The sequence below is a fragment of the Coregonus clupeaformis genome, chromosome 29, assembly GCF_020615455.1.
Source record: "Coregonus clupeaformis isolate EN_2021a chromosome 29, ASM2061545v1, whole genome shotgun sequence".
Classification (NCBI taxonomy): domain Eukaryota; kingdom Metazoa; phylum Chordata; class Actinopteri; order Salmoniformes; family Salmonidae; genus Coregonus; species Coregonus clupeaformis.
Genome location: NC_059220.1, coordinates 15,790,874 through 15,818,259, shown reverse-complemented (window position 1 = coordinate 15,818,259; position 27,386 = coordinate 15,790,874). Strand labels below are relative to the sequence as shown.

General features: G+C 45.8%; 1 protein-coding gene across 2 annotated transcripts in view; it reads left to right on the top strand.

Annotated features, from left to right (window-relative positions):
• LOC121544709 (A-kinase anchor protein 6) overlaps positions 1-27,386 on the top strand; it is a 207,344-nt gene that overhangs the window by 57,311 nt on the left and 122,647 nt on the right. For both annotated transcript variants that reach the window (XM_041854787.1, XM_041854786.1), the window contains exons 4-5: positions 31-1,701; positions 17,932-18,054. In XM_041854787.1, coding sequence (XP_041710721.1) covers positions 31-1,701; positions 17,932-18,054 — 1,794 coding nt within the window. The remainder of the gene's footprint in view (positions 1-30; positions 1,702-17,931; positions 18,055-27,386) is intronic.

Genomic DNA, 27,386 nt, shown 5'->3' with positions numbered 1-27,386 from the left:
AAGTGTTTCTCTCTCCCCCATCTCCCCCAGGCTCGCCTGGATGCTCTGACTGAGGTGGATGACTGTGGCCAGCTGACCATTAAGTGCAGTCAGGACTACTTCTCCCTGGACTGTGGCATCACAGCCTACGAGCTCAGCGACTACAGCCCCAGTGATGACCAGGAGGGTACCAGCGGATCGGGCCAGGGGCAGGAGCCCTGCTGTAGCTACCCCGGGCTGGAGAGAGACTTCCCAGAGCTCATCCAGAGTGTGGACCTGCTGACCATCGCAGCCAAGCAGAGCCAGAGCCAAGGGGCCGTCCCAGAGCAGGAAGAGGAGGGGCCAGGCACCCCTATAGAGAAACACAGAGACACGACCTCCAGCACAGGGGAGGAGAACAACCCTGCACCTGGACCCAAAATGCACTGCGACACGCCCCAGAGCGAGAGCACTCCACTCTCCAAGCGGCCCCTCCAGGGCAGCGTGAGTAACGAGGTGTCCCCCACCCAGCCTGCCTTGCCTAAGAAGCACATGTACCTGGAGGGAGAGACTGAGTCCAGCCTCAGCCTGAGGAGATCCACCCTGCCTCCCTCTCTTCAATTCCAGGGAGACCTGAGCCGGAGTACTCCCTCTCTCCTGGACCCTCCCGACCGCTCCAAGTTCTGGCTGGAGCTGAACGCTGTGTACCCCAGCAATGCCTCCCAGTCCTATGACAGCCTGCAGGCCATGAACAGTAGGAACCTGCAGGCCAGCAGACAGAGAGAGGCTGGAGGGTACCAGAGACTGAGAAGCCCTGTTGGCGCTCAAATCCCCCTACAGAGGAGCTCCTCAGAGGCAGGCCAGGGAGGCCACTTTCCCCAGGACCTCTCCTCCATCCCCACCCTCTTCTCAGGCAACAGGGGATGTAGCAGGGCCCTGGAGGATCCACAGACAGACAGAGACACAGACAGCCCCCTACCCTCTGCTATGAGGGAGCCCTCAGACCACGAGTCCCACAACAAAGCCTCCAGCGAGGACTTCCACCCTCCCACCAAGGAAGCCGTCTGGATCATCCAGCCCCAGTGCCCCCACCTCCACCACCCAGCCACAGCCTCAGCGGAGGCCAGCCCTAACCCCAGCGAGGAGCACTGGTTCGGGTCAGATGAGTTCTTGGCTCTGCCCGCCCAGCTGAAGAAGACAGAGATGCTGGCTATGAAGCTGGAGACCCTGGCCCAGAGACCTGGCCACCAGGGACACCATGAGTCCATTCAGGATGTAGACGATTGGGAGCTGACCGAGGTCAATTCAGACTGGGAGGGCGAGGGCCCGGGCAGCCCCCAACCCCCTCTGGGCTTCCACGCCCTCCAACACCCCTACAAGAGGCCTTTCCGTGTGGGGATGGGCCGCTTCTCGCCCACCTCGTCCAGCGACATGGCTCCATCCCTGGATGAGAGCATCGAGTCGGGCCCCCTCAGTGACCTGCTGTCTGAGGACGAGGCCTGGAGCTCCAGGGAGAGTAGGATGAGAGACAACAACAGGGGCTGGAGCTCCGGGGAGACCAGAGGGAGTTCCACTGGATCCAGAAGGAGAGACGCCAACAGGTCTCTCCCCCTGCAGCCTACCACCACCACTCCCACTACCATGGCCCCCCACATAGAGAGACAGTGTAAACCCCTCATCCAACAGCTACTGGATGACATCCAGCACCACGACAACCACCCAGACATATGGGGCAAGATAGAGGTAATTAGAGCCTCAGCTTCTGGCACATACAGTTTTACTATGATGTTGTTGTTGTTTCAAGCATTGGCTATTCTAGGACCTAAAATTTACAGTAGATGGACTTAGGGCTGTGACGGTCATGGAATGTTGGATGATGGTAATTGGCCAGCTAAATGACCACGATCACCATAAAAACCGTTTGAATAGCTCCTGACTGCATGGGCTAGAATTTAAATAGAATTAATAGAAGGGGCGTCTCCATTCAAGTCAATGATGGCATAATGGGTGGACTGGAGGGATGGGGGGTTAAAATAATTTCACTATTCACATAGTATCATTCATTTTTGTCTGATATCCAGATATTCTAAATGCATGTTGTTTAAATGTACGTTTTTAACCTGTGCACTGCTGTGCGAGGGAGAGGCTGGCGCTCTATTGCTGCAATTGCGGAGGTGCCAGTGAGATTGGCGCGAGCAGACAGAGGCAGAGAGCGAGAATATACTCGGCTATAACCAATACTAGCTAACTTACAAGTAGCAGCCACAATGTTATTTATCATCCCAAATAACAGTTCCTGTCTTGACTCGAGTAGCCTAGAGAAGCTAGCTAGCCAGCTAGGCTAATTGAGGCCACATTTTACGCTTTCTCCCCAACCCAATTCAGATAAAACAACAGCCTACCTGTTAGTTGCTCATTATAGCCTACTCCATCTCATTTCACTAACTTTTAATTCCGTAATTTTATTCCATCTTGCATTCCATTAATCAACTCTCACTACATATTGAGCCTCTTTGCTGCTTTGATTGGCCAACATAAACAACAAGCTACAGACGTGAAGGCTACCAGTCATTTTTATGAGGTGCATTTTATGGGCACAACTACATATACATTCTTTTTGTTTTATTACATTTATAATTTGAAATCCTTGCTATCCTTGTATGTAACAATGTCAAATGGATATTTTAGTTTTAGGTTTTATTTATTCGCACCAAAGAAAAGAAGTGAAAGACAAAACAGTACAGATAAAAACAAAAACTGGTTAAAACGGTGTGCAGTTGAGGTTGGAAGCCCAAAAGGGCTTCAATGAAAACCACACCACAAATATAAGTACAAAAATATATATTAATTATAATTGTACATGATATACTCAGTATACAAGAAAAAACATGTTTGATTATGTGCGTGTGAGTGTGAGAGTTAGGCTACATGGAGGATTATTGGGTAGTTTGGTTCATCAGGCTGACCACCAGTCTTCGCTTGAAGTTATTGAGGGATGATGAGGTTTTGGTAATGTGAAGATTAGAATTCCAGAGTATGGTACCTCTGTATCTGATAGAGAATTGACAATGTGAGGTGTGGCAGTGGGGAGGGTGAAGGTTTGCGCAGAATCTTGTGTTATATACAGTGCCTTGCAAAAGTATTCATCCCCCTTGGCATTTTTCCTATTTTGTTGCATTACAACCTGAAATTTAAATGGATTTTTATTTGGATTTCATGTAATGGACATACACAAAATAGTCCAATAAATTCTAAAAAATAAATATGTATTCACCTCCTTTGCTATGAAGCCCCTAAATAAGATCTGGTGCAACCAATTACCTTCAGAAGTCACATAATTAGTTAAATAAAGTCCACCTGTGTGCAATCTAAGTGTCACATGATCTCAGTATATATACACCTGTTCTGAAAGGCCCCAGAGTCTGCAACACTACTAAGCAAGGGGCACCACCAAGCAAGTGGCACCATGAAGACCAAGGAGCTCTACAAACAGGTCAGGGACAAAGTTGTGGAGAAGCACAGATCAGGGTTGGGTTATAAATATCGGACACTTTGAACATCCCAGGGAGCGCCATTAAATCCATTAATAAAAAATTGAAAGAATATGGCACCACAACAAACCTGCCAAGAGAGGGCCGCCCACCAAAACTCACGGACCAGGCAAGGAGGGCATTAATCAGAGAGGCAACAAAGAGACCAAAGATAACCCTGAAGGAGCTGCAAAGCTCCACAGCGGAGATTGGAGTATCTGTCCATAGGACCACTTTAAGCCGTACACGCCACAGAGCTGGGCTTTATGGAAGAGTGGCCAGAAAAAAGCCATTTGTTAAAGAAAGAAATAAGCAAACACGTTTGGTGTTCGCCAAAAGGCATGTGGTAGACTCCCCAAACATATGGAAGAAGGTACTCTGGTCAGATGAGACAAAAATTGAGCATTTTGTCCATCAAGGAAAACGCTATGTCTGGCGCAAACCCAACACCTCTCATGACATCGAGAACACCATTCCCATAGTGAAGCATGGTGGTGGCAGCATCATGCTGTGGGGATGTTTTTCGTCGGCAGGGACTGGGAAACTGGTCAGAATTGAAGGAATGATGGATGGCTGTAAATACAGGGAAATTCTTGAGGGAAACCTGTTTCAGTCTTCCAGAGATTTGAGACTGGGACGGAGGTTCACCTTCCAGCAGGACCATGACCCTAAGCATACTGCTAAAGTAACACTTGAGTGGTTTAAGGGAAAACATTTAAATGTCTTGGAATGGCCTAGTCAAAGCCCAGACCTCAATCCAATTGAGAATCTGTGGTATGACTTAAAGATTGCTGTACAGCAGCGGAACCCATCCAACTTGAAGGAGCTGGAGCAGTTTTGCCTTGAAGAATGGGCAAAAATCCCAGTGGCTAGATGTGCCAAGCTTATAGATGTCACGAACGTCGTATGAAGGAGTGGACCAAAGCGCAGCGTTAGTTGCGAACATACTTGCTTTATTTAATTAAAGCATACACACGAAATAACAAAACAATAAACGACTCGTGAAGTCCTCAGTGACAATGACCGAACACGGAACAAAAACCCACAAACACAAAGTGAAACACAGACAGTTAAATATGGCTCCCAATCAGAGACAACCAGCACACAGCTGACACTCGTTGCCTCTGATTGGGAGTCACTCAGTCAAACATAGAAATAAACAACCTAGAACACCCAACATAGAAACAGAAAACATAGAATGAACACACCCTGGCTCAACATAATGAGTCCCAGAGCCAGGGTGTGACAGTACCCCCCCCCCCTAAAGGCGCGGACTGCGACCGCGCCTAAATACGAGCAAAACAGGGGAGGGCTGGGTGGGCATTCCTCCTCGGCGGCGGCTCCGGCTCCGGGCTTGCCCACCACCCTCCAACAAACCCCCCATAGCGCCCCTGGTCCAGTCTGGCCCCGCTGGCTGGAGCTGGACTGGACGTAGCAGGAGCGGTAGGCTTCAGCTCCTTAGTGGAGCAGTAGAGTGGTATCTGAATTTGCACCGATGACCCAGGCACGGGTTGTGCCGGACTGACGACTCGCACCCCTGGCTTGGTGCGAGTGGCAGGAATGGGCCGGGCCGGGCTGGGCTGGCGACGCGCACCGTAGACTTGGTGCGAGTGGCAGGAACAGGCCGGACCGGGCTGGCGACGCGCACCGTAGACTTGGTGCGTGGAGCAGGGACAGGCCGGGCCAGGCTGGCGACGCACCCCGTAGGCTTGGTGCGTGGAGCAGGGACAGGCCGGGCTGGGCTGACGACGCACACCGTAGGCTTGGTGCGTGGAGCAGGGACAGGCCGGACAGGGCTGGCGACGCACACCGTAGGCTTGGTGCGTGGAGCAGGGACAGGCCGGGCTGGCGACGCACACCGTAGGCTTGGTGCGTGGAGCAGGAACAGGCCGGGCTGGGCTGGCGACGCACACCGTAGGTTTGGTGCGTGGAGCAGGGACAGGCCGGGCTGGGCTGTCGACGCACACCGTAGGCTTGGTGCGTGGAGCAGGAACAGGCCGGGCAGGGCTGGCGACGCACACCGTAGGCTTGGTGCGTGGAGCAGGAACAGGCCGGGCAGGGCTGGCGACGCACACCGTAGGTTTGGTGCGTGGAGCAGGAACAGGCCGGACCGTACTGGGAACACACACCACTGGCCTTAAACGGGGATCAGGAACGGGTCGGACCGGACTGGCAATACACCTCAGTACCTCTCGCCGTGCCTCTACAACTTCCTTCCCTCCTCTCGCCAATGGCTCCCGTAACCCGGTGGCCTTCTCTCCTCGTCTCCCATTTCGCCCTGTGGCAGCCTCCTGCTGCCCAGTCGCCCATGCCGTGTGCCCCCCCCTAAAAAATTATTGGGGGTGCCTCTCGTCCGTCCGACGATGGCACTGCTGACGCCGCTGCTCCTCTCTCGCCAGGGCCTTAATCCTACCCCAAGGTCCCTTTCCCCCGAGCATGTCCTCCCAGGACCACGATTTGCCCACCTGGGCCATCGCCAGCCTCTCCATCTCCTTTCCTGGCGCTTCCTCCCATGTCCAGTCTGCCTGCTCCTGGACACGCTGCTTGGTCCTTTTATGGTGGGTTTTTCTGTCACGAACATTGTATGAAGGAGTGGACCAAAGCGCAGCGTTAGTTGCGAACATACTTGCTTTATTTAATTAAAGCATACACACGAAATAACAAAACAATAAACGACTCGTGAAGTCCTCAGTGACAATGACCGAACACGGAACAAAAACCCACAAACACAAAGTGAAACACAGACAGTTAAATATGGCTCCCAATCAGAGACAACCAGCACACAGCTGACACTCGTTGCCTCTGATTGGGAGTCACTCAGTCAAACATAGAAATAAACAACCTAGAACACCCAACATAGAAACAGAAAACATAGAATGAACACACCCTGGCTCAACATAATGAGTCCCAGAGCCAGGGTGTGACAATAGAGACATTCCCCAAGAGACTTACAGCTGTAATTGCTGCAAAAGGTGGCTCTACAAAGTATTGACTTTGGGGGGGGTGAATAGTTATGCACGCTCAAGTTGTCTGTTTTTTTGTCTTATTTCTTGTTTGTTTATATATTTTACATCTTCAAAGTGTTAGGCATGTTGTGTAAATCAAATGATACAACCCCCCCCCAAAATCAATTTTAATTCCCGGTTGTAAGGCAACAAAATAGGAAAAATGCCAAGGGGGGTGAATACTTTCGCAAGCCACTGTAGATGGATTTCAAAATGAACCTGGAAGAATCCATTGAAGGGTTTAGGGAAACTGTCTTGGAGGCATGAGTATTTGTAGATGAAAGTGCATAATTGTCGTACATTATTGTCGTAAATAGACAAGATATTGAGTTTCTTAAACAAAGGTGCAGATGGAGCCAGATAATTAGAGGAGGTGGCTAGTCAAATTTATTTTGTATGATGAGTAATTTGTGTAGGTAGGAGGCATATGTACTGGCCCAACAATATTACAGTAAATGAGATATGGGTAAATGAAGCTATAGTATAGCGTTAGGAAGAAAGCCTGATGAACCAAACCACTAGTCTTTCTGATGATACCAACAGATTTCATCACTTTGCTACAGACAAATTGAATATGATCTTTTCAGGATAACTTTTCATCAATTAGAACTCCTTGGAATCTAGTGGACGTGACTTGTTCCATTTAATTCCCACCAATTGAGATTCTGGCTCTTTCTTTTCAATAATATTTCTTATTCTTACTAGTGAATACAAGAAAGTTGGATTTTATAACATTTAAAGATAAACAAATTATCTGGAACCATTCATAAAATTTGGCCATACCTGAGTTGGCTTCATGAATTAGTGAACCCAAATTCTTGTGTGATAAAATCAAATTGTTGTCATCAGCAAAGAGAATGGGAAGTACTGTAGAAGGCACAGCAGCAAGGTCATTGAAATAGAGTAGGAATAACAAAGGTCCAATTATCGAACCCTGTGGTACACCACAGGATATCATGGCCCTGGTAGATGCACAGCCGTTTGCGTAAACAAATTGTTCACTATCATAAACATAACTATATAACCAATTATATGTATAATCATGAAAACCGTATTAATGCAAAGATGCAAAAATATTAACGTCCGTTCAGATATTCGAATAACCGTGCACATCTCTAGTGGACTGGCGGCCATTGCGAGTGCACCCAAGGGGCAAAGCAGGAAGGAAAATATGTGCAAAAATATGTGCTGTGATTTGTTGATTCAACTCAACTGGCATTACAAAAAAAGACATTACATTGCATGAGCCACATCAGTTAAAATCATTTGAATGAACACACATCACAATACCAGGCGGGCAGCCATTGCGAGTGTACCCATGAGTTTAAGGTCTGTGCTATCCGGAATCCTTGCGACGTCCGTACCCCATTGAAGTTGACATTTTAAAATGGTTATGAAAGGGTAGAGGTTAGGGTAGGGATGTCCCAAGGATCATGAGTTTACAAGTCAAATTGCTTGGGTTAGAGCAGGGTTCTTCAATTCCGGTCCTGGAGGGCCGAAACACTTCTGTTTTTTATTTCTACCTGGTAGTTAATTGCACTCACCTGGTGTCCCAGGTCTGAATTAGCCCCTGATTAGAAGGAGAGGATGAAAAACAGAGGTGTTTCGGCCCTCCAGGACATGAATTGAAGAACCCTGGGTTAGAGGTTCCAAACCCGTTCTATTCATTCTATTTATATGTGTGCTGCTGCTGCTGCATTGTGTGGGGTGTTGCCTAGGCAACCAAAGACTCATTTGCTTGTTTCAGCAAGGAGAAACAAAGTTTCATCATGTTAAGAGTCCATGTTATGGACAAAACAGACTCAAAAGCTTGAATGTCTTCAGTCAGCTGTTCATTCCACACAAAACAAAACAAAAAATATAAATACTCTACCGGTCAAATGTTTTAGAACACCTACTCATTCAAGGGTTTTTCTTTATTTTTACTTTTTTCTACATTGTAGAATAATAGTGAAGACATCAAAACTATGAAATAACACATATGGAATCACGTAGTAACCCAAAAAGTGTTAAACAAATCAGAATATATTTTCAAATAGCTACCCTTTGCCTTGATGACAGCTTTGCACACTCTTGGCATTCTCTCAACCAGCTTCACTTGGAATGCTTTTCCAACAGTCTTGAAGGAGTTCCCACATACAGTGGGGAGAACAAGTATTTGATACACTGCCGATATTGCAGGTTTTCCTACTTACAAAGCATGTAGAGATCTGTAATTTTTATCATAGGTACACTTCAACTGTGAGAGACGGAATCTAAAACAAAAATCCAGAAAATCACATTGTATGATTTTTAAGTAATTCATTTGCATTTTATTGCATGACATAAGTATTTGATCACCTACCAACCAGTAAGAATTCCGGCTCTCACAGACCTGTTAAAATTGTAGACCTGCACAAGGCTGGGATGGGCTACAGGACAATAGGCAAGCAGCTTGGTGAGAAGGCAACAATTGTTGGCGCAATTATTAGAAAATGGAAGAAGTTCAAGATGATGGTCAATCACCCTCGGTCTGGGGCTCCATGCAAGATCTCACCTCGTGGGGCATCAATGATCATGAGGAAGGTGAGGGATCAGCCCAGAACTACACGGCAGGACCTGGTCAATGACCTGAAGAGAGCTGGGACCACAGTCTCAAAGAAAACCATTAGTAACACACTACGCCGTCATGGATTAAAATCCTGCAGCGCACGCAAGGTCCCCCCTGCTCAAGCCAGCGCATGTCCAGGCCCGTCTGAAGTTTGCCAATGACCATCTGGATGATGCAGAGGAGGAATGGGAGAAGGTCATGTGGTCTGATGAGACAAAAATAGAGCTTTTTGGTCTAAACTCCACTCGCCGTGTTTGGAGGAAGAAGAAGGATGAGTACAACCCCAAGAACACCATCCCAACCGTGAAGCATGGAGGTGGAAACATCATTCTTTGGGGATGCTTTTCTGCAAAGGGGACAGGACGACTGCACCGTATTGAGGGGAGGATGGATGGGGCCATGTATCGCGAGATCTTGGCCAACAACCTCCTTCCCTCAGTAAGAGCATTGAAGATGGGTCGTGACTGGGTCTTCCAGCATGACAACGACCCGAAACACACAGCCAGGGCAACTAAGGAGTGGCTCCGTAAGAAGCATCTCAAGGTCCTGGAGTGGCCTAGCCAGTCTCCAGACCTGAACCCATTAGAACATTTTTGGAGGGAGCTGAAAGTCCGTATTGCCCAGTGACAGCCCCGAAACCTGAAGGATCTGGAGAAGGTCTGTATGGAGGAGTGGGCCAAAATCCCTGCTGCAGTGTGTGCAAACCTGGTCAAGACCTACAGGAAACGTATGATCTCTGTAATTGCAAACAAAGGTTTCTGTACCAAATATTAAGTTCTGCTTTTCTGATGTATCAAATATTTATGTCATGCAATAAAATGCAAATGAATTACTTAAAAATCATACAATGTGATTTTCTGGATTTTTGTTTTAGATTCCGCCTCTCACAGTTGAAGTGTACCTATGATAAAAATTACAGACCTCTACATGCTTTGTAAGTAGGAAAACCTGCAAAATCGACAGTATAATATGGACTTGGTCTTTTACCAAATAGGGCTATCTTCTGTATACCCCCCTACCTTGTCACAACACAACTGATTGGCTCAAATGCATTAAGAAGGAAAGAAATTCCACAAATTAACTTTTAAGAATGGTGGAACAAGCTCCCCCACGACGCCAGGACAGCGGAGTCACTGACCACCTTCCAGAGACACTTGAAACCCTACCTCTTTAAGGAATACCTGGAATAGTATAACAGTAATCCTTCTACTCTCCCCCCCATTAAAAAAAAGATGAAAAAAAGGGGTGGTTGTCCCACTGGCTATCCTAAGTTGAATGCACCAATTTGTAAGTCGCTCTGGATAAGAGCGTCTGCTAAATGACTTAAATGTAAATGTAAGAAGGCACACCTGTTAATTGAAAGCATTCCAGGTGACTACCTCATGAAGCTGGTTGAGAGAATGCCAAGAGTGTGCAAAGCTGTCATCAAGGCAAAGGGTGGCTACTTTGAAGAATCTAAAATCTAAAATATATTTTGATTTGTTTAACACTTTTTTTGGTTACTACATGATTCCATATGTGTTATTTCATAGTTTTGATGTCTTCACTATTATTCTACAATGTAGAAAATAGTAAAAAATAAATAAAAACCCTGGAATGAGTAGGTGTGTCCAAACCTTTGACTGGTACTATATACTGTATATAATATATATATAATATATATGCAACATGTAAAGTGTTGGTCCCATGTTTCATGAGCTGAAATAAAAGATCTCCGAAATTTTCCATACGCACAAAAAGCGTATTTCTCTCAAATGTTGTTCACAAATTAGTTTACGTCCCTGTTAGTGAGCATTTCTCCTTTGCCAAGATAATCCATCCACTTGACAGGTGTGGCATATCAAGAAGCTGATTAAATAGCATGATCATTACACAGGTGCATCTTGTGTTGGTTACAATAAAAGGCCACAAAATGTACAGTTTTGTCACACAACACAATGCCACGTACAGTGGCTTGCGAAAGTATTCACCCCCCTTGGCATTTTTCCTATTTTGTTGCCTTACAATCTGGAATTAAAATGGATTTTTTGGGGGGGGTTGTATCATTTGATTTACACAACATGCCTACCACTTTGAAGATGCAAAATATTTGTTATTGTGAAACAAACAAGAAATAAGACAAAAAAACAGAAAACTTGAGCATGCGTAACTATTCACCCCCCCAAAGTCAATACTTTGTAGAGCCACCTTTTGCAGCAATTACAGCTATAAGCTTGGCACATCGAGCCACTGGGATTTTTGCCCATTCTTCAAGGCAAAACTGCTCCAGCTCCTTCAATTTGGATGGGTTCCGCTGCTGTACAGCAATCTTTAAGTCATACCACAGATTCTCAATTGGATTGAGGTCTGGGCTTTGACTAGGCCATTCCAAGACATGTAAATGTTTCCCCTTAAACCACTCGAGTGTTGCTTTAGCAGTATGCTTAGGGTCATTGTCCTGCTGGAAGGTGAACCTCCGTCCCAGTCTCAAATCTCTGGAAGACTGAAACAGGTTTCCCTCAAGAATTTCCCTGTATTTAGAGCCATCCATCATTCCTTCAATTCTGACCAGTTTCACAGTCCCTGCCGATGAAAAAGATTTCCACAGCATTTTTTAAAAATTTATTTCGCCTTTATTTAACCAGGTAAGCCAGTTGAGAACAAGTTCTCATTTACAACTGCGACCTGGCCAAGATAAAGCAAAGCAGTGCAATAAAAACAACAACACAAGAGTTACACCACCACCACCACCACCACCACCACCATGCTTCACTGTGGGGATGGTGTTCTCGGGATGATGAGAGGTGTTGGGTTTGCGCCAGACATAGCGTTTTCTTTGATGGCCAAAAAGCTCAATTTTAGTCTCATCTGACCAGAGTACCGTCTTCCATATGTTTGGGGAGTCTCCTACATGTCTTTTGGCGAACACCAAACGTTTGCTTATTTTTTTCTTTAAGCAATGGCTTTTTTCTGGCCACTCTTCCGTAAAGCCCAGCGCTGTGGGGTGTATGGCTTAAAGTGGTCCTATGGACAGATACTCCAATCTCCACTGTGGAGCTTTGTTGCCTCTCTGATTAATGCTTAATGCCCTCCTTGCCTGGTCCGTGAGTTTTGGTGGGCGGCCCTCTCTTGGCAGGTTTGTTGTGGTGCCATATTCTTTCAATTTTTTTATGATGGATTTAATGGTGCTCCGTGGGATGTTCAAAGTATCGGATATTTTTTTATAACCCATCCCTGATCTGTACTTCTCCACAACTTTGTCCCTGACCTGTTTGGAGAGCTCCTTGGTCTTCATGGTGCCGCTTGCTTGGTGGTGCCCTTTGCTTAGTGGTGTTGCAGACTCTGTGGCCTTTCAGAACAGGTGTATATATACTGAGATCATGTGACACTTAGATTGCACACAGGTGGACTTTATTTAACTAATTATGTGACTTCTGAAGGTAACTGTTTGCACCAGATCTTATTTAGGGGCTTCATAGCAAAGGGGGTGAATACATATGCACGCACCACTTTTCCGTTATTTATTTTGTATACTTTTTTGAAACAAGTTTCTTTTTTCATTTCACTTCACCAATTTGGACTATTTTGTGTATGTCCATTACATGAAATCCAAATAAAAATCAATTTAAATTACTGGTTGTAATGCAACAAAATTGGAAAAACACCAAGGGGGATGAATACTTTTGCAAGGCACTGTATGTCTCAAGTTTTGAAGGAGCGTGCAATTGGCATGCTGACTGCAATAATGTCCACCAGAACTGTTGCCAGAGAATGTTATGTTCATTTCTCTACCATAAGCCGCCTCCAACATAATGTTTGAGAATTTGTCTGTATGTCCAACTGGCCTCATAACTGCAGACCACGTGTATGGCATCGTGTGGAAGAGCGGTTTGCTGAGCGGTTCTTATCAATGGCAATTTGAATGCACAGAGATACCGTGACGAGATCCGGAGGCCCATTGTCGTGCCATTCATCCACCGCCATCACCTCATGTTTCAGCATGGTATTGCACAGCCCCATGTCGCAAGGATCCGTACACAATTCCTGTAAACTGAAAATGTGCCAGTTGTTCCACGACCTGCATACTCACCAGACATGTCACCCCTTGAGCATGTTTGGAATGATCTGGATCGACGTCTAATACAGCGTGTTCAAGTTCCCACCAATATCCAGCAACTGCGCATAGCCATTGAATAGGAGTGGGACAACATTCCACAGGCCACAATCAACAGCCTGCTCAACTCTATGCGAAGGAGATGTGTTGCGCCAATGGTGGTCACACCAGATACTGACTGATTTTCTGATCCACAACCCAACCTTTTTTTAAAGGTATCTGTAACCAACAGATGCATGTCTGTATTCCCAGTCATTAGATCTCTCCAGAGATGTTAGATCGGGTTCAAGTCCGGGCTCTGGCTAGGCCACTCAAGGACATTCAGAGACTCCCGAAGCCTCTCCTGCGTTGTATTGGCTGTGGTCTTAGTTGTCCTGTTGGAAGGTGAACCTTCACCCCAGTCTGAGATCCTGAGCACTCTGGAGCAGGTTTTCATCAAGGATCTCTCTGCACTTTGATCCGTTCATCTTTCCCTCGATCCTGACTAGTCTCCCAGTCCCTGCCGCTGAAAAACTTCCCCACCGCATGATGCTGTCACCACCATGCTTCATCTTAGTGGATGGTATTGGCCAGGTGATGAGCGGTGCCTGGTTTCCTCCAGACGTGACGCTTGGCATTCAGGCCAAAGATTTCAATCTTGGTTTCATTTGACCAGAGAAACTCCAAGCGGGCTGTCATGTGCCTTTTACTGAGGAGTGGCTTCCGTCTGGCCACTCTACCATAAAGGCCTGATTGGTGGAGTGCTGCAGAGATGGTTGTCCTTCTGGAAGGTTCTCCCATCTCCACAGAGGAACTCTAGAGCTCTGTCAGTGACCATCAGGTTCTTGGTCACCTCCCTGACCAAGGCCCTTCTCCCCCGATTGCTCAGTTTGGCCGGGCGGCCAGCTCTAGGAAGAGTCTTGGTGATTCCAAACTTCTTCCATTTAAGAATGATGGAGGCTGCAACGCTGCCTGGTTTTTCACCAAAGCACATCCAGTGAACTTGACACAACTGTGGAAAGCATTGGAGTCAACATAGGCCAGAATACCTGTATAACGCTTTCGACACCTTGTAGAGTCCATTCCCCAACCAATTGAGGCAGTTCTGAGGGCGAAAGCGGGGGGGTGCAACTCAATATTAGGAAGGTGTTCCTAATGTTTTGTACACTCAGTATATATATTTTTTAACAGTTGTGACGTTTATTTTATTTTCATGGCATTCTTCATCCATAACCGTCTGTTACGCGATTATACGGTAATTGTGCCAGCCCTAGGTGGACTCCAAAGTTCATGTATTCCCAAACTATTCATTCCGGTTCATAATGATGGTGTCAATATGAATTCGTATGTCAACACATATTCAAAGGTCAGTTCTATACTTACAGGTACAGTATTGATTAAGTGATTTATGAACAGATTAATAATTGTTGTCATCTTGCATATGGTAGTACGGCATTAGTACACAACGTACAAGGATAGGTTTCCTCCAATGTCACATAGCAAGACAGACTGAGGATTAAGGTTATATGACCAGTTTTGAATACCTACACATCAGAGGAGATGGCCTAACCTGCTTTTGAGGATCAATCAGCATGCTGCATACCTGTATGCTCTGATCCAATTCTTAATTGTAGAGAGAGAAGAATGCGGAGAGTTACAGAGCACATTCAGAAATATTAACAGTGCCAGCTAGCACATCAAAAGTTTAGTGAAACACATCGCTCTCTCGTCTTCGCTCTACTCTCACATAGAATAACCTAATGAAATCCACTAACCAGTGCACTGCAACCTTCTCCTGCATGCCTCTCATGTTAATGTCTCTCATTCACAACTATAATGCAATTAGACCATTAGGTAAATAATGAAGAGCATGTAATCAAATCTATGAAGGAGCTGGGTGCTAATTGATTATTTGGAGAGAGAGAGACACAGACTCACTCCATTCTTTAACACATAAGTAGTGGTATTATATTCTCCATAGTCAGAGAACCTCAGCCCTGATGAGCCTCGGTCCTGAGTGACTCCATGCTATCCTGCCATGCCATCACAGGGATGTCTGTCTGACACTTGTTCCACAGTCCCCAGGACAATGTCAATGTTAGTGGAGTTACTATGAGCCAACCTATGAATACTACCTAAACAACTACTATTGTGTAATCCTTTAGTATCAACATTCTCCACAATATATGATTGAATATTATCTGTAGTTTCACACAGTCTGTAGCTATTATGCCATGTAAATACTCTGGGTTTGTCCCAAATGGCACCCTATTCCCTATATTGTGCACTACTTTTGACCAGAGCGTTATGGGCCCTGGTCAAAAGTAGTGCACTAAATAGGGAATAGGGTGCCATTTGGGAGGCAGACTGAGTCTGCTGATTATTTTTCTCCACTGTTAGTCTGTTAGTGAGCCAGCCACACAGTGTATTCTCTCCTGTTGGTAAAGCCTGATTAGCACAGTGGGGTTTTAATGACACCTGCTGGCAGGAACAGAGAATGACGACTGTGAGAGAATTCATAGTAGGCTCGTCTATAGTGCCTACATATAAAATAGAACAACATGTTGTTGCATATGTAATGCGTACATTTTATGCATTAAAAAAAATTCATTGAATGAAATGATTGCTGTTATAGTTCTGTAATGCAAAACTAGCCATGTATCTTTCTAATGATTGTTACTGATTGTTAACAACCAGTCAGACATCTCCATGGGTTACATACAATCTGAGGATTAGCACATCCTCTCCTCTGCTGTCCTTGGGCTTGGGCTAACAGAGAGGCTGAGGCTGTGAGTCTGGGGCTGAAGCTGGGACTGAGAGAGGCTGAGGCAATGAGAGAGTCAGCCAGGCTGGGGCTGTGAGGCTATGGGGCTGAGAGAGAGGCAGCCAGGCGCGCCACCTGAGATGATACGTGTCACACAGGGAGGTGATTGATTACATTAGCATGCAGGCCTCTGGAGATGACTTCATCCTCATGGCAACAGACAGCTAGCTGGCAGCTGAAGGTTCTACTGGGGGTTTCTCAGGGGCCTAGTCAAGTGTGACGCCACGGATGAACAGAGCCTTCCTTCCCTCTATCCTCTCTCTCTCTCTCTCTCTCTCTCTCTCTCTCTCTCTCTCTCTCTCTCTCTCTCTCTCTCTCTCTCTCTCTCTCTCTCTCTCTCTTGCTCTGTTGCTTTACATTCCTTCGAGTCTGCCTCTCTCTTCCCCCCTCTCTACATGTATCTCTCTACCGCCGCCTTTTTTCAGTCTCTCTCTCTCTCTTCTTTTTTCTACTTTCTCTTTTTCTCTGCCTGTCTCTCTATCTTTTTCTGAGAGAAGTTTGGAGGGGATGGATGGGAAGAGAAGGGATGTTGCTCATTCATGTTATTCATACGCTTTTCCTCCTGCCTGCCTGGCGCATTACATTGGCCCACAAACCGATTCTGTGACAAGCTAAGCCCTGCCGTTAATGCTGTTGTCACCAGGGGCTGTGTATTCATCTTGGTTGAAAGCTTTACTGGTGGAGAGAGAGTATGAAAAGGAAACGCAGGGAATTGTGTTCTAGTCCCAGTGTCTGTAATGTGCGTATCTCTCTGGTTAATATGGCCAGCTTACTGCTAGCCTACTTCACACAGTCAAGACATTAATGCTATATCTTGTTTTATGATGGAAAAGGGAGAGCGGGAGAGAGGTAAAGAGAAATAGAAAGAGAGAAAGATAGAGCGGGAGGGAGAGTATTTGTTAGTGACTGAGCAAGGTCCTGGCAATGCCCACTACATCGCCATCCAGGCCCTGGTGGTATTAGGATGGCACTGATGCTACACCCTGTGTGCCAGCCTGCCAGCTCTACCTTTGAACCAGGACCCAGCCTAATCCAGCCTCAGACCCAGCCATCCACAACCACATCAAAGCCTGTCTAAAGAAGTCAGGTCCAAAAACATAAATACTGGGGCTCTATCTGCGTCTGAAAAGAGGTCATTTATATCAATATCTTTGATTTTCATCACTGTCAAATAATGAGCAGGAGGCCTGCCATGGAGAATGAGAGAAATATAATAATGTTGAATTCTGGGGACATGAATGCAATTACCGAACACCGCTCAATGAGTCAAGGTTTACTGCATCCATACACTGTACACCAGGGGGTGAAACACTGGATGTACAGAGGTGAGGTAGTAATTATTGAAATACCACGCTAGCTACCGTCCAAGCACATGCCCGCCACAGTCCTGACGAGAGAGAGGTCTATCTGTGATGGAATGTCAATACCTTTATTCACCAGCGGAGGGCAGTAGTCACACACTACAGAGCGAGCCTCTCCTCCACTCTTTGACTAAGCACCTCTAGCTGATCAAGGGCAATGTTACTAATGGGAAATCTTCCCCATCAACCCATTGTTTGTGTGTATAAACTGATGTGTGTACTGTGTATACCCTCAACTATCAAATGTTCTCCATTTTTAAATTAAGTTTTGCCCTTGACTCAATTCACCCCAATGTTGGTTGTTTTAACTCAAGGTGAAATATCACATAACAACACCAAGAATAGCACCAGAGTCACTGCTGTAGATTGACTTTAGTGTCTATGGATGTGGCATCTCTCTCTCTGTCTCTCTCTCTCTCTCTCTCTGTGTCTCTCTCTCTGTCTCTCTGTCTCTCTCTCTCTCTCTCTCTCTCTCTCTCTCTCTCTCTCTCTCTCTCTCTCTCTCTCTCTCTCTCTCTCTCTCTCTCTCTCTCTCTCTCTCTCTCTCTCTCTCTCTCTCTCTCTCTCTCTCTCTCTCTCTCTCTCTCTCAGGGCTTTGTGAGTAAACTAGATGAGTTTATCTGCTGGCTGAGGGAAGCCCTGGAGACCACAGAGAACTGGATGCCACCCAAAGCTGAAATGGACAGCCTCAAGCTCTACCTGGAGACACACCTGGTGAGACACACACACACACACACGCACTCACACTCTCACACACACACACACACACACACACACACACACACACACACACATGCTCACACAGCCCAAAATATAGAGTTAGAGACAAAATAGCATTCTCTCTTTGTCTCTCTCTCTCTCTCTTTGTCTCTCTCTCTCCCTCTCTCATGCACTCACATGCAAAAATGTGCACAGTTCATAACTGCATATGGATGCAAACAAAGAGACATGATGCTTCCTTTGCACACTCTCAAGAGCAAACATATGTGCAAGTGCGCACAAACACACACACATAATCGCACACAAACACACACATACACACTTGCACAAACAGACAAGACACACACACACACACACACACACACACACACACACACACACACACACACACACACACACACACACACACACACACACACACTGACACTTTGCACACATTTGCACACATCCAGAGAGACCAGCCAATATGCATCTGCATAGCTCCCTGCTGAGTGCATCTCTGCATAATTATATATGTATTTAAACATGTGTATATTCTGTTCTTCATGCCACAACACTAACACCCAGTACACATGCATTTGTATTTTATCCCTAATCTTGTACAAAGTTGTGTTTGTGTGCATCTGTAACTGTGAGTGTGTGTGCGTGCGTGCATGCATGTGTGTGTGTGTGTTTTTTCTATGTGTTTGTGGACATGAGCACAACAAAAGTGTATACTGTATATCTCTATCAGTATCAGAGGTTTGTTGTGGAACAGGCAGCCAAGTTTGTCATCTTGATGGAAGGAAGATGTAGTTATGTTTTATTGGGAAGGGCTTCACATGTTAGTATTGATTGAGACGGGCCCTGCCAGATGCACTTGTTTTCCTCAGTCACCCCTTGCTCCAGGGCTGCCGAGGGGAGTGGAGGAGAGCTGCTCCCAATTGAATGTTTGGTCTTGGGCTCCAGCTGGCACGTGGCATTGGGGGTGGAGGGGGGTTGAATGAGTCTAGCTTAGCGAGGTGGCGAGCTGCGCTTCTTTCCGGTGCCCCTGGGAGAGCGGTAACGAGATGTCTGCTAGCCCGGGCCGAGCAGGCACCTCTTTATAAGGCATTGAGAGATGGCGTGAAATGAAACGGCTATTGATTGAGCTTGATGGCCGATCCAGCTCTTTAAATCACATTAACGAGGCCACTCTGCACCGGTGGCAAATGAACAGTCAGGACAGTCAGGACAAGAGGCCCCTAGTTAGAGAGAGAGGGGGGGGGTGGGGGAGGGGGAGGGCGCACTAGCCAGGGGGTGTCAATCCCTTAACAAGCAGACAGTATACACAGGAAGGTAGATACAGCCCCCTTCTCTCTCTGTCTCTCTCTGTCTCTCCCTTTCTCCCTCTGTCTCAAGCACCACTTTTATGTAAAAAGTGCTATTGGATAATCATTATTACAAAGGCCATACTGATTAAATTAAATACAATTGCAGCCGGCTGCTTTGAAATTGGTATTTCAATGTCAAATCTCAATGTCATCCCATTTAGTTATACGATACGCTACTCAGAAATATGGTAATTTCAACACAAAGAAAATCTGATCAAATAGAATTGGAGATAAAATGCCATGCAGGCTTTTTAGTCTGTTATTATTATGACAGTAACCAGCTACAGGGGAAAAGTATTTAGTCAGCCACCAATTGTGCAAGTTCTCCCACTTAAAAAGATTAGAGAGGCCTGTAATTTTCATCATAGGTACACGTCAACTATGACAGACAGAATGAGAGAAAAAAATCCAGAAAATCACATTGTAGGATTTTTAATGAATTTATTTGCAAATTATGGTGGAAAATAAGTATTTGGTCAATAACAAAAGTTTCTCAATACTTTGTTATATACCCTTTGTTGGCAATGACACAGGTCAAACGTTTTCTGTAAGTCTTCACAAGGTTTTCACACACTGTTGCTGGTATTTTGGCCCATTCCTCCATGCAGATCTCCTCTAGAGCAGTGATGTTTTGGGGCTGTCGCTGGGCAACACGGACTTTCAACTCCCTCCAAAGATTTTGGTTTCATCTGACCATATGACATTCTCCCAATCCTCTTCTGGATCATCCAAATGCACTCTAGCAAACTTCAGACGGGCCTGGACATGTACTGGTTTAAGCAGGGGGACACGTCTGGCACTGCAGGATTTGAGTCCCTGGCGGCGTAGTGTGTTACTGATGGTAGGCTTTGTTACTTTGGTCCCAGCTCTCTGCAGGTCATTCACTAGGTCCCCCCGTGTGGTTCTGGGATTTTTGCTCACCGTTCTTGTGATCATTTTGACCCCACGGGGTGAGATCTTGCGTGGAGCCCCAGATCGAGGGAGATTATCAGTGGTCTTGTATGTCTTCCATTTCCTAATAATTGCTCCCACAGTTGATTTCTTCAAACCAAGCTGGTTACCTATTGCAGATTCAGTCTTCCGAGCCTGGTGCAGGTCTACAATTTTGTTTCTGGTGTCCTTTGACAGCTCTTTGGTCTTGGCCATAGTGGAGTTTGGAGTGTGACTGTTTGAGGTTGTGGACAGGTGTCTTTTATACTGATAACAAGTTCAAACAGGTGCCATTAATATAGGTAATGAGTGGAGGACAGAGGAGCCTCTTAAAGAAGAAGTTACAGGTCTGTGAGAGCCAGAAATCTTGCTTGTTTGTAGGTGACCAAATACTTATTTTCCACCATAATTTGCAAATAAATTCATTAAAAATCCTACAATGTGATTTTCTGGATTTTTTTCTTCTCATTTTGTCTGTCATAGTTGACGTGTACCTATGATGAAAATTACAGGCCTCTCTCATCTTTTTAAGTGGGAGAACTTGCACAATTGGTGGCTGACTAAATACTTTTTTCCCCCACTGTATCTCCCTCTCTGGCTTGAGTGAGCCAATACATTTCCTACCTTAGCCTTCCCACCTCCCACCTCACCTCCACCCTGTGAGCCTCGATAACACCATCCTCCACCACACATCTGCAGGAAGTGTTGCGCCTCTTTAATTCCATCACAACCTGTCTGTCGTGTGTTTGTGTGTGAGCCCCCTCCCCATGGGTTGGTTCTTCCCCCTGTCCCTCTGTTTTTCCCTCTGTCTCAGTGAGATGATGCCCAGTCTTTCTGTGTGTCTGTCTGTGTGATGTGATATGATGTGGGGATTTCAGTCCTCTCACCGGAGCCTGAGAGAAGGAGGAGAGGAGGAGGAGAGGAGCGAAGCGAGGGGCCCGAGATCCAGTGGCTTCATACTGTAGCACAGTGGTCGGCCCGTAAGGGATTTCTTTTCCCCCAAAGGATTTTTAAAAAATAATTTTGGGTAAAAAAATACTGTAAAATCAGTTCAGCCAAAAATGAGTTTAATTAAGGAAATCTGTTCCCAAATATTCCCTTGAATAAAAAAAAGAGACGTGATCGTGTATCAATGTAATGAAGGTATGAAATTATTGTTCTTTTCAAATACAATCTCTTTTTGAGCTTAGTTGTGGTCAATTTGCAGTGTACAAATTATTATAATTATTTTCTTGCTCCCTGACCATACAAAAAAAATCGACCCGTGACTGAATCTAGTTGCCTACCCCTGCTGTTGCACATCTAGAGGTGTCAAATCAGCGACAACCCACCTGCGCCCAGCTTAATCCACCCAGAGCCCCCCAGTCCTTTTCTCTCTCTGCTGCTGAACTCTCTGGGTGCATCCCAAATGGCACCCTATTCCCTATATGGTGCACTACTTTCGAATTAGTGCACAATTTTTTTTATTTAACCTTTATTTTGACAGGGAGTCATGCTGAGACCAAAGTCTCTTTTACAGATGAGCCCTGTATCAAACATCAATACACATCAATATACACTATACAAGCATTTCGCTACACTCGCAATAACATCTGCTAACCATGTGTATGTGACCAATACATTTGATTTGATTTGATTTGATATACACATCAATATACACATCAATACACGAAAAGCAAAACACAATCATATAAAAACAAACACATTCTTAATTAGCCATCTGAATTGCCCGACAGGCACCAACTCCAATTTTAGAGAGTTTTGGAGATTATTCCACAAGTAAGGTGTAAAAAAAACTAAAATCAGATTGACCTAATTCATTAGCGATCGAAGGGATCTCCAGAGTTAGCCTTTCCTGACACCGGGTCTGGTATTAAAATGAAGTAAGGTAGTGTAACTAATTAATAGCTTCTCGTCAATCCAAATACCCAGATATTTATAAGTGGGGACACGATCAATGTGGGCACCATCCAATGTACAAATGTATAAATCATCAGATAAATGTTGAAGCTTTTTTGAAAATAACATTTACTTAGTTTTACCTGCATTAAGTACCAATTTCAGTTCAACAAGGGCTTTCTGCAGGGCAATACAGGCAGATTATAGTTCTGAGAGAGCCTTGTCAACAAAAGGGGCAATAGCATACACAACACTGTCATCTGTATACAGGTGTATGTTACAATTTTTTGCAGATTGACCAATACTGTTTATATAGACAGTAAAAAGTACAGGACCTAAAATCGACCCCTGTGGGACACCCTTAGTAATATCAAGGAAACCTGACTTAACTACATCAGAAGAAGCACATTGTGTCCTGTCTGACAGGTAGTTTTCAAACCAAATGCAGGCTGCCTGACCCAGGCCAATTTCAGACAGTCTACGAATGAATAATGAATGGTCAACAGTGTCGAAAGCGTTCGACAGGTCTATAAAATGGGCAGCACAATTTTTTTATCACCAAAGAAGCAGCACATATACTACTATGACCTGGCCTGAAACCAAACTGAATAGAAGACACTTAGAATACATTTTGAAGCTAGAAAAGAGCTAAGCTGAGTGTTGATTAAAGATTCAAAAAATTTCGCTAGGCAGGACAGTTTAGAGATCAGGCGATAATTATTCATGTCAGAGGGGTCACCACCTTTGTGGAGAGGGGGCACATGGGCAGCCTTCCAGACCCTAGGGATAGCACCTGAGATAATTGTCAGGTTAAAAATATGTCAATGATTCCACAATTAGGGGAGCAGAAAGCTGCAGCAAGAAAGGATCAAGCAAATCAGCCCCAGTGGATTTGAGAGTTGTTGAAATGAAAACAAAGGTTCACTAGAAGTTTATGGATCTTCCATGCCAACTAGAGGCTGGGAGAGGGATGAGCACTCGATTGACTGACCAGGGTCAATTAAACCACAATGTCTTTAAAATTAAAGGCCCGCAGAGATAAGTGATGCTTTTAATCAACATTTTATCTAATTTTTCTCAGTGAAGACGCTAGACCCTGATACAACTTGCTTAGGCATGGAGGGAGAGGAATTTCCACACTTACGTGCATTAACTGTTTTGACGGATCACCAGCAGAGTCTGAGATAGAACTTAGAAAGTAGCATGATTTAGCTTTCTTAATGTCACGCCCTGGCTCTGGGGACTCTAGTATGTTGAGCCAGGGTGTGAGTTTTCTTTTGTTTATGTTCTAGTTGTTGTAATTCTATGTTGGCCAGGGTGGCTCCCAATCAGAGACGGCTGTAGCTCGTTGTCTCTGATTGGGAGTCATACTTAGGTAGCCGTTAGGCATGCATTATTTGTGGTAGGTAGCCGTTAGGCATGCATTATTTGTGGTTTCTTGTTCTTATTTGGTTTGTGTTAAACCGTAGACATCACGTTATCGTCTGTTGTTTTGATCGTGTGATCATTGATATAATAAATATGTTCACCTTCGACGCTGCGCATTGGTCCTCCTCCTTAGACGAGCGTGACAGAAGAAACCACCAGAACTGGACCAAGCAGCCTAGTGAGGAGCAGAGTGGGTGGACTTGGCAACAGTGGAGGAAGAGCTTCGACTGGGTCAAGCCGAATGAGGAGCTGAATGGCGGAGATTGGAAGCAGAAGAGCGAGAGTTGGGCGAGAATTATCGAGGCCTGGCCCACGGGGAAGAGAGACTCCCAGAAAAATTTTAGGGGGGGGCTCACGACGTCGGACCAGCAGGAGGCCGCGATAGAGCGGCCCAGCGGGTTGCCAGAGGAGGCCGCCAGGTTACAGGGGCCACTGGTCGAAGAGGGGGTGGAAGATGTAGAGGCACGGCGAGAGGTACTGGCGTGTGTTGCCAGTCCGGTCCGGCCTGTTCCTGATCCCCACGTAGGGCCAGTGGTGTTTGTTCCCAGTACGGTCCGGCCTGTTCCTGCCACTCGCACCAAGTCTACGGTGCGCATCGCCAGCTCGGCCCGGCCCATTCCTGCTCCCCGCACCAAGTCAGTGGTGCGTTTCATCAGCCCTGTCCGGCCCGTTCCTGCTCTCCGCACCAAGTCTGTGGTGCGCGTCGCCAGCCCAGTCCGGCCCATTCCTGCTCCCCGCACCAAGTCTGTGGTGCGTTTCGTCAGCCCTGTCCGGCCCGTTCCTGCTCTCCACACCAAGTCTGTGGTGCGCGTCGCCAGCCCAGTCCGGCTCATCCAAGCTCCCCGCACCAAGTCAGTGGTGCGCTTCGTCAGCCCGGTCCGGCCCGCTCCTGCTCCCCGCACCAAGTCAGTGGTGCGTTTCGTCAGCCCGGCTCGGTCCGCTCCTGCTCCCCACACCAAGCCAGTGGTGTGCGTCGTCAGTCCGGCACGGCCCGTGCCTGTTCCACCGGTGGCGGGTCCGGCACCGGTCAGGTGCTGCGTCACGCCGGAGCTAGAGCAATCCGCTCCACCAGTGTTCAGTTCAGCTCTGGTCAGCAGGGCGAGACCGGACCAGGGGTACTTTGGGGGGTTAGAGAAGGAGTGGGGGTCATGTCCGGAGCCGGATCCGCCGCCGAGGCGGAGTGCCCACCCGGTCCCTCCCCTGTTGTATTTGGTTGGCGCGGTCGGAGTCCGCGCCTTTAGGGGGGGGTACTGTCACGCCCTGGCTCTGGGGACTCTAGTATGTTGAGCCAGGGTGTGAGTTTTCTTTTGTTTATGTTCTAGTTGTTGTAATTCTATGTTGGCCAGGGTGGCTCCCAATCAGAGACGGCTGTAGCTCGTTGTCTCTGATTGGGAGTCATACTTAGGTAGCCGTTAGGCATGCATTATTTGTGGTTTCTTGTTCTTATTTGGTTTGTGTTAAACCATAGACATCACGTTATCGTCTGTTGTTTTGATCGTGTGATCATTGATATAATAAATATGTTCACCTTCGACGCTGCGCATTGGTCCTCCTCCTTAGACGAGCGTGACACTTAATTGAGGAGGTGCATCTATTTCTCAATTGCCTGAAAAGCTGCCATCAGCAACAGATTCTGTTTTTCTAGCCTTGGCCCAGGCCTGATTTCTCATCATAACAAGATCTGAAAGTTCTATAGAGAACCAAGGATGTGTTCTATTTTTTACTCTTTGGTCTTTAAACGGTGCGTGTTTGTCTGCCAGAGTGATACAAATAGATTAAAACAGTTCTAGAGCTAATTCAAGGTCATGCATGCAGCTGATAGAGGAAAAGTCAGAGTAATACATATCATGAAGTAAAGCTTGTGGGGATGTTTTGGTTTAAATGTCTCTTCATAATTATACAAGGACCAGGGGAATGGAAGCTTTTTATGTAAAACAGGGAGTGGTAATTAAATGCAAGCTTCACAAACAAAATAGGTAACAGGGTTGATGTGTTATTTCACCAAAAACTGTAGAACCAGATCACTTGCTTTTACACTATGATTTGACTATAAAATGGTCAATGTTTCTTTTGAATGTTTTTTTTTTTAAGGAATAGTTTTACCATATTAAAACAAGAGTTCAGTTCACGTAACAGGGTTGACCTTAAAATGAGGGACAGACATAAATGGATCACTAATCACATGAAATAAATAATAATCTTCAGAAATGACTTTGTCAAAGCAACAAAATAACTAGGGCTTTAAAATTATGTTGAAAAATTGTAGACATTTTGGGTTTAAGTGGGTTAAAATCTTCCTAGAAGTCACAGAGGGTACACGGAGGGACATGTCAAAATGCTAAATGTTTGGAGGCCTCCCGAGTGGCGCAGCGCTCTAAGGCACTGCATCGCAGTACTAGAGGCGTCACTACAGACCTGGGTTCGATCCCAGGCTGTGTCTCAGCTGGCCGTGACCAGGAGACCCATAATGCGGCGCACCATTGGCCCAGCGTCGTCCGGTATTACTAACTGTAAGTCGCTTTGATAAGAGTGTCTGCTAAATGACTAAAATGTTAATTTTATGGGAGGGTTTGGCCGGCCTTGTCCCATCGCGCTCTAGCGACTCCTTGTGGCAGGCCGGGCAAATGCCTGCTGACTTCGGTCGCCAGCTATACAGTGTTTCCTCCGACACATTGGTGCGGCTGGCTTCCGGGTTAAGCGAACAGTGTGTCAAGAAGCAGTGGGGGGGTCGTGTTTTGGAGGATGCATGGCTCTCGACCTTCGCCTCTTCCGAGTCCGTACGGAAGTCGCAGTGATAGGACAAGACTGTAACTACCAATTGGATATCATGAGACTGGGGAGAAAAAGTGTTAAAAAGTACCAAAAAATATGTTGAATCTTTGCACTTTAGCAAGTCTTTATTCATATTAATAATCAATATTAAAGGGCATTTCATTTAAAATAACAGGCTTTTAAAATTCAATATTGGTGCACAATTTCTACTTAAAATATCAAATCTGACACACTTTTCATGGAACAACCCAGATATCCAGTTATAATGTATTAGTGTTGACTTGTTCTAAGCTATCACAGAACAGTGAGGCTATCAATCCCCTGTCTATCTGGGGGATCATAAATCCAACATCATTTTACCGTGGCATCGTTGACTAATACTTCCAGGTGATCATCTGTCACAGGCCCCTATCCCGTCATCGCTGGTGGCATCAAGTTTACTGAATTTTCTCTGTCTAATTTAAAGATAGCAGCATAGCACTCAAATCTGAGTATGGTACATTGTACAGTAATTCACTTACACTGGCTTGCGAAAGTATTCAACCCCCTTGGCATTTTTCCTATTTTGTTGCCTTACAACCTGGAATTAAAATGGATTTTTTGGGGGTTTGTATCATTTGATTTACACAACATGCCTACCACTTTGAAGATGCAAAATATTTATAAGACAAAAAAACTGAAAACTTGAGCGTAACTATTCACCCCCCCCAAAGTCAATACTTTGTAGAGACACCTTTTGCAGCAATTACAGCTGCAAGTCTCTTAGGGTATGTCTCTATAAGTTTGGCACATCTAGCCACTGGGATTTTTGCCCATTCTTCCAGGCAAAACTGCTACAGCTCCTTCAAGTTGGATGGGTTCCGCTGGTGTACAGCAATCTTTAAGTCATACCACAGATTCTCAATTGGATTAAGGTCTGGGCTTTGACTAGGCCATTCCAATACA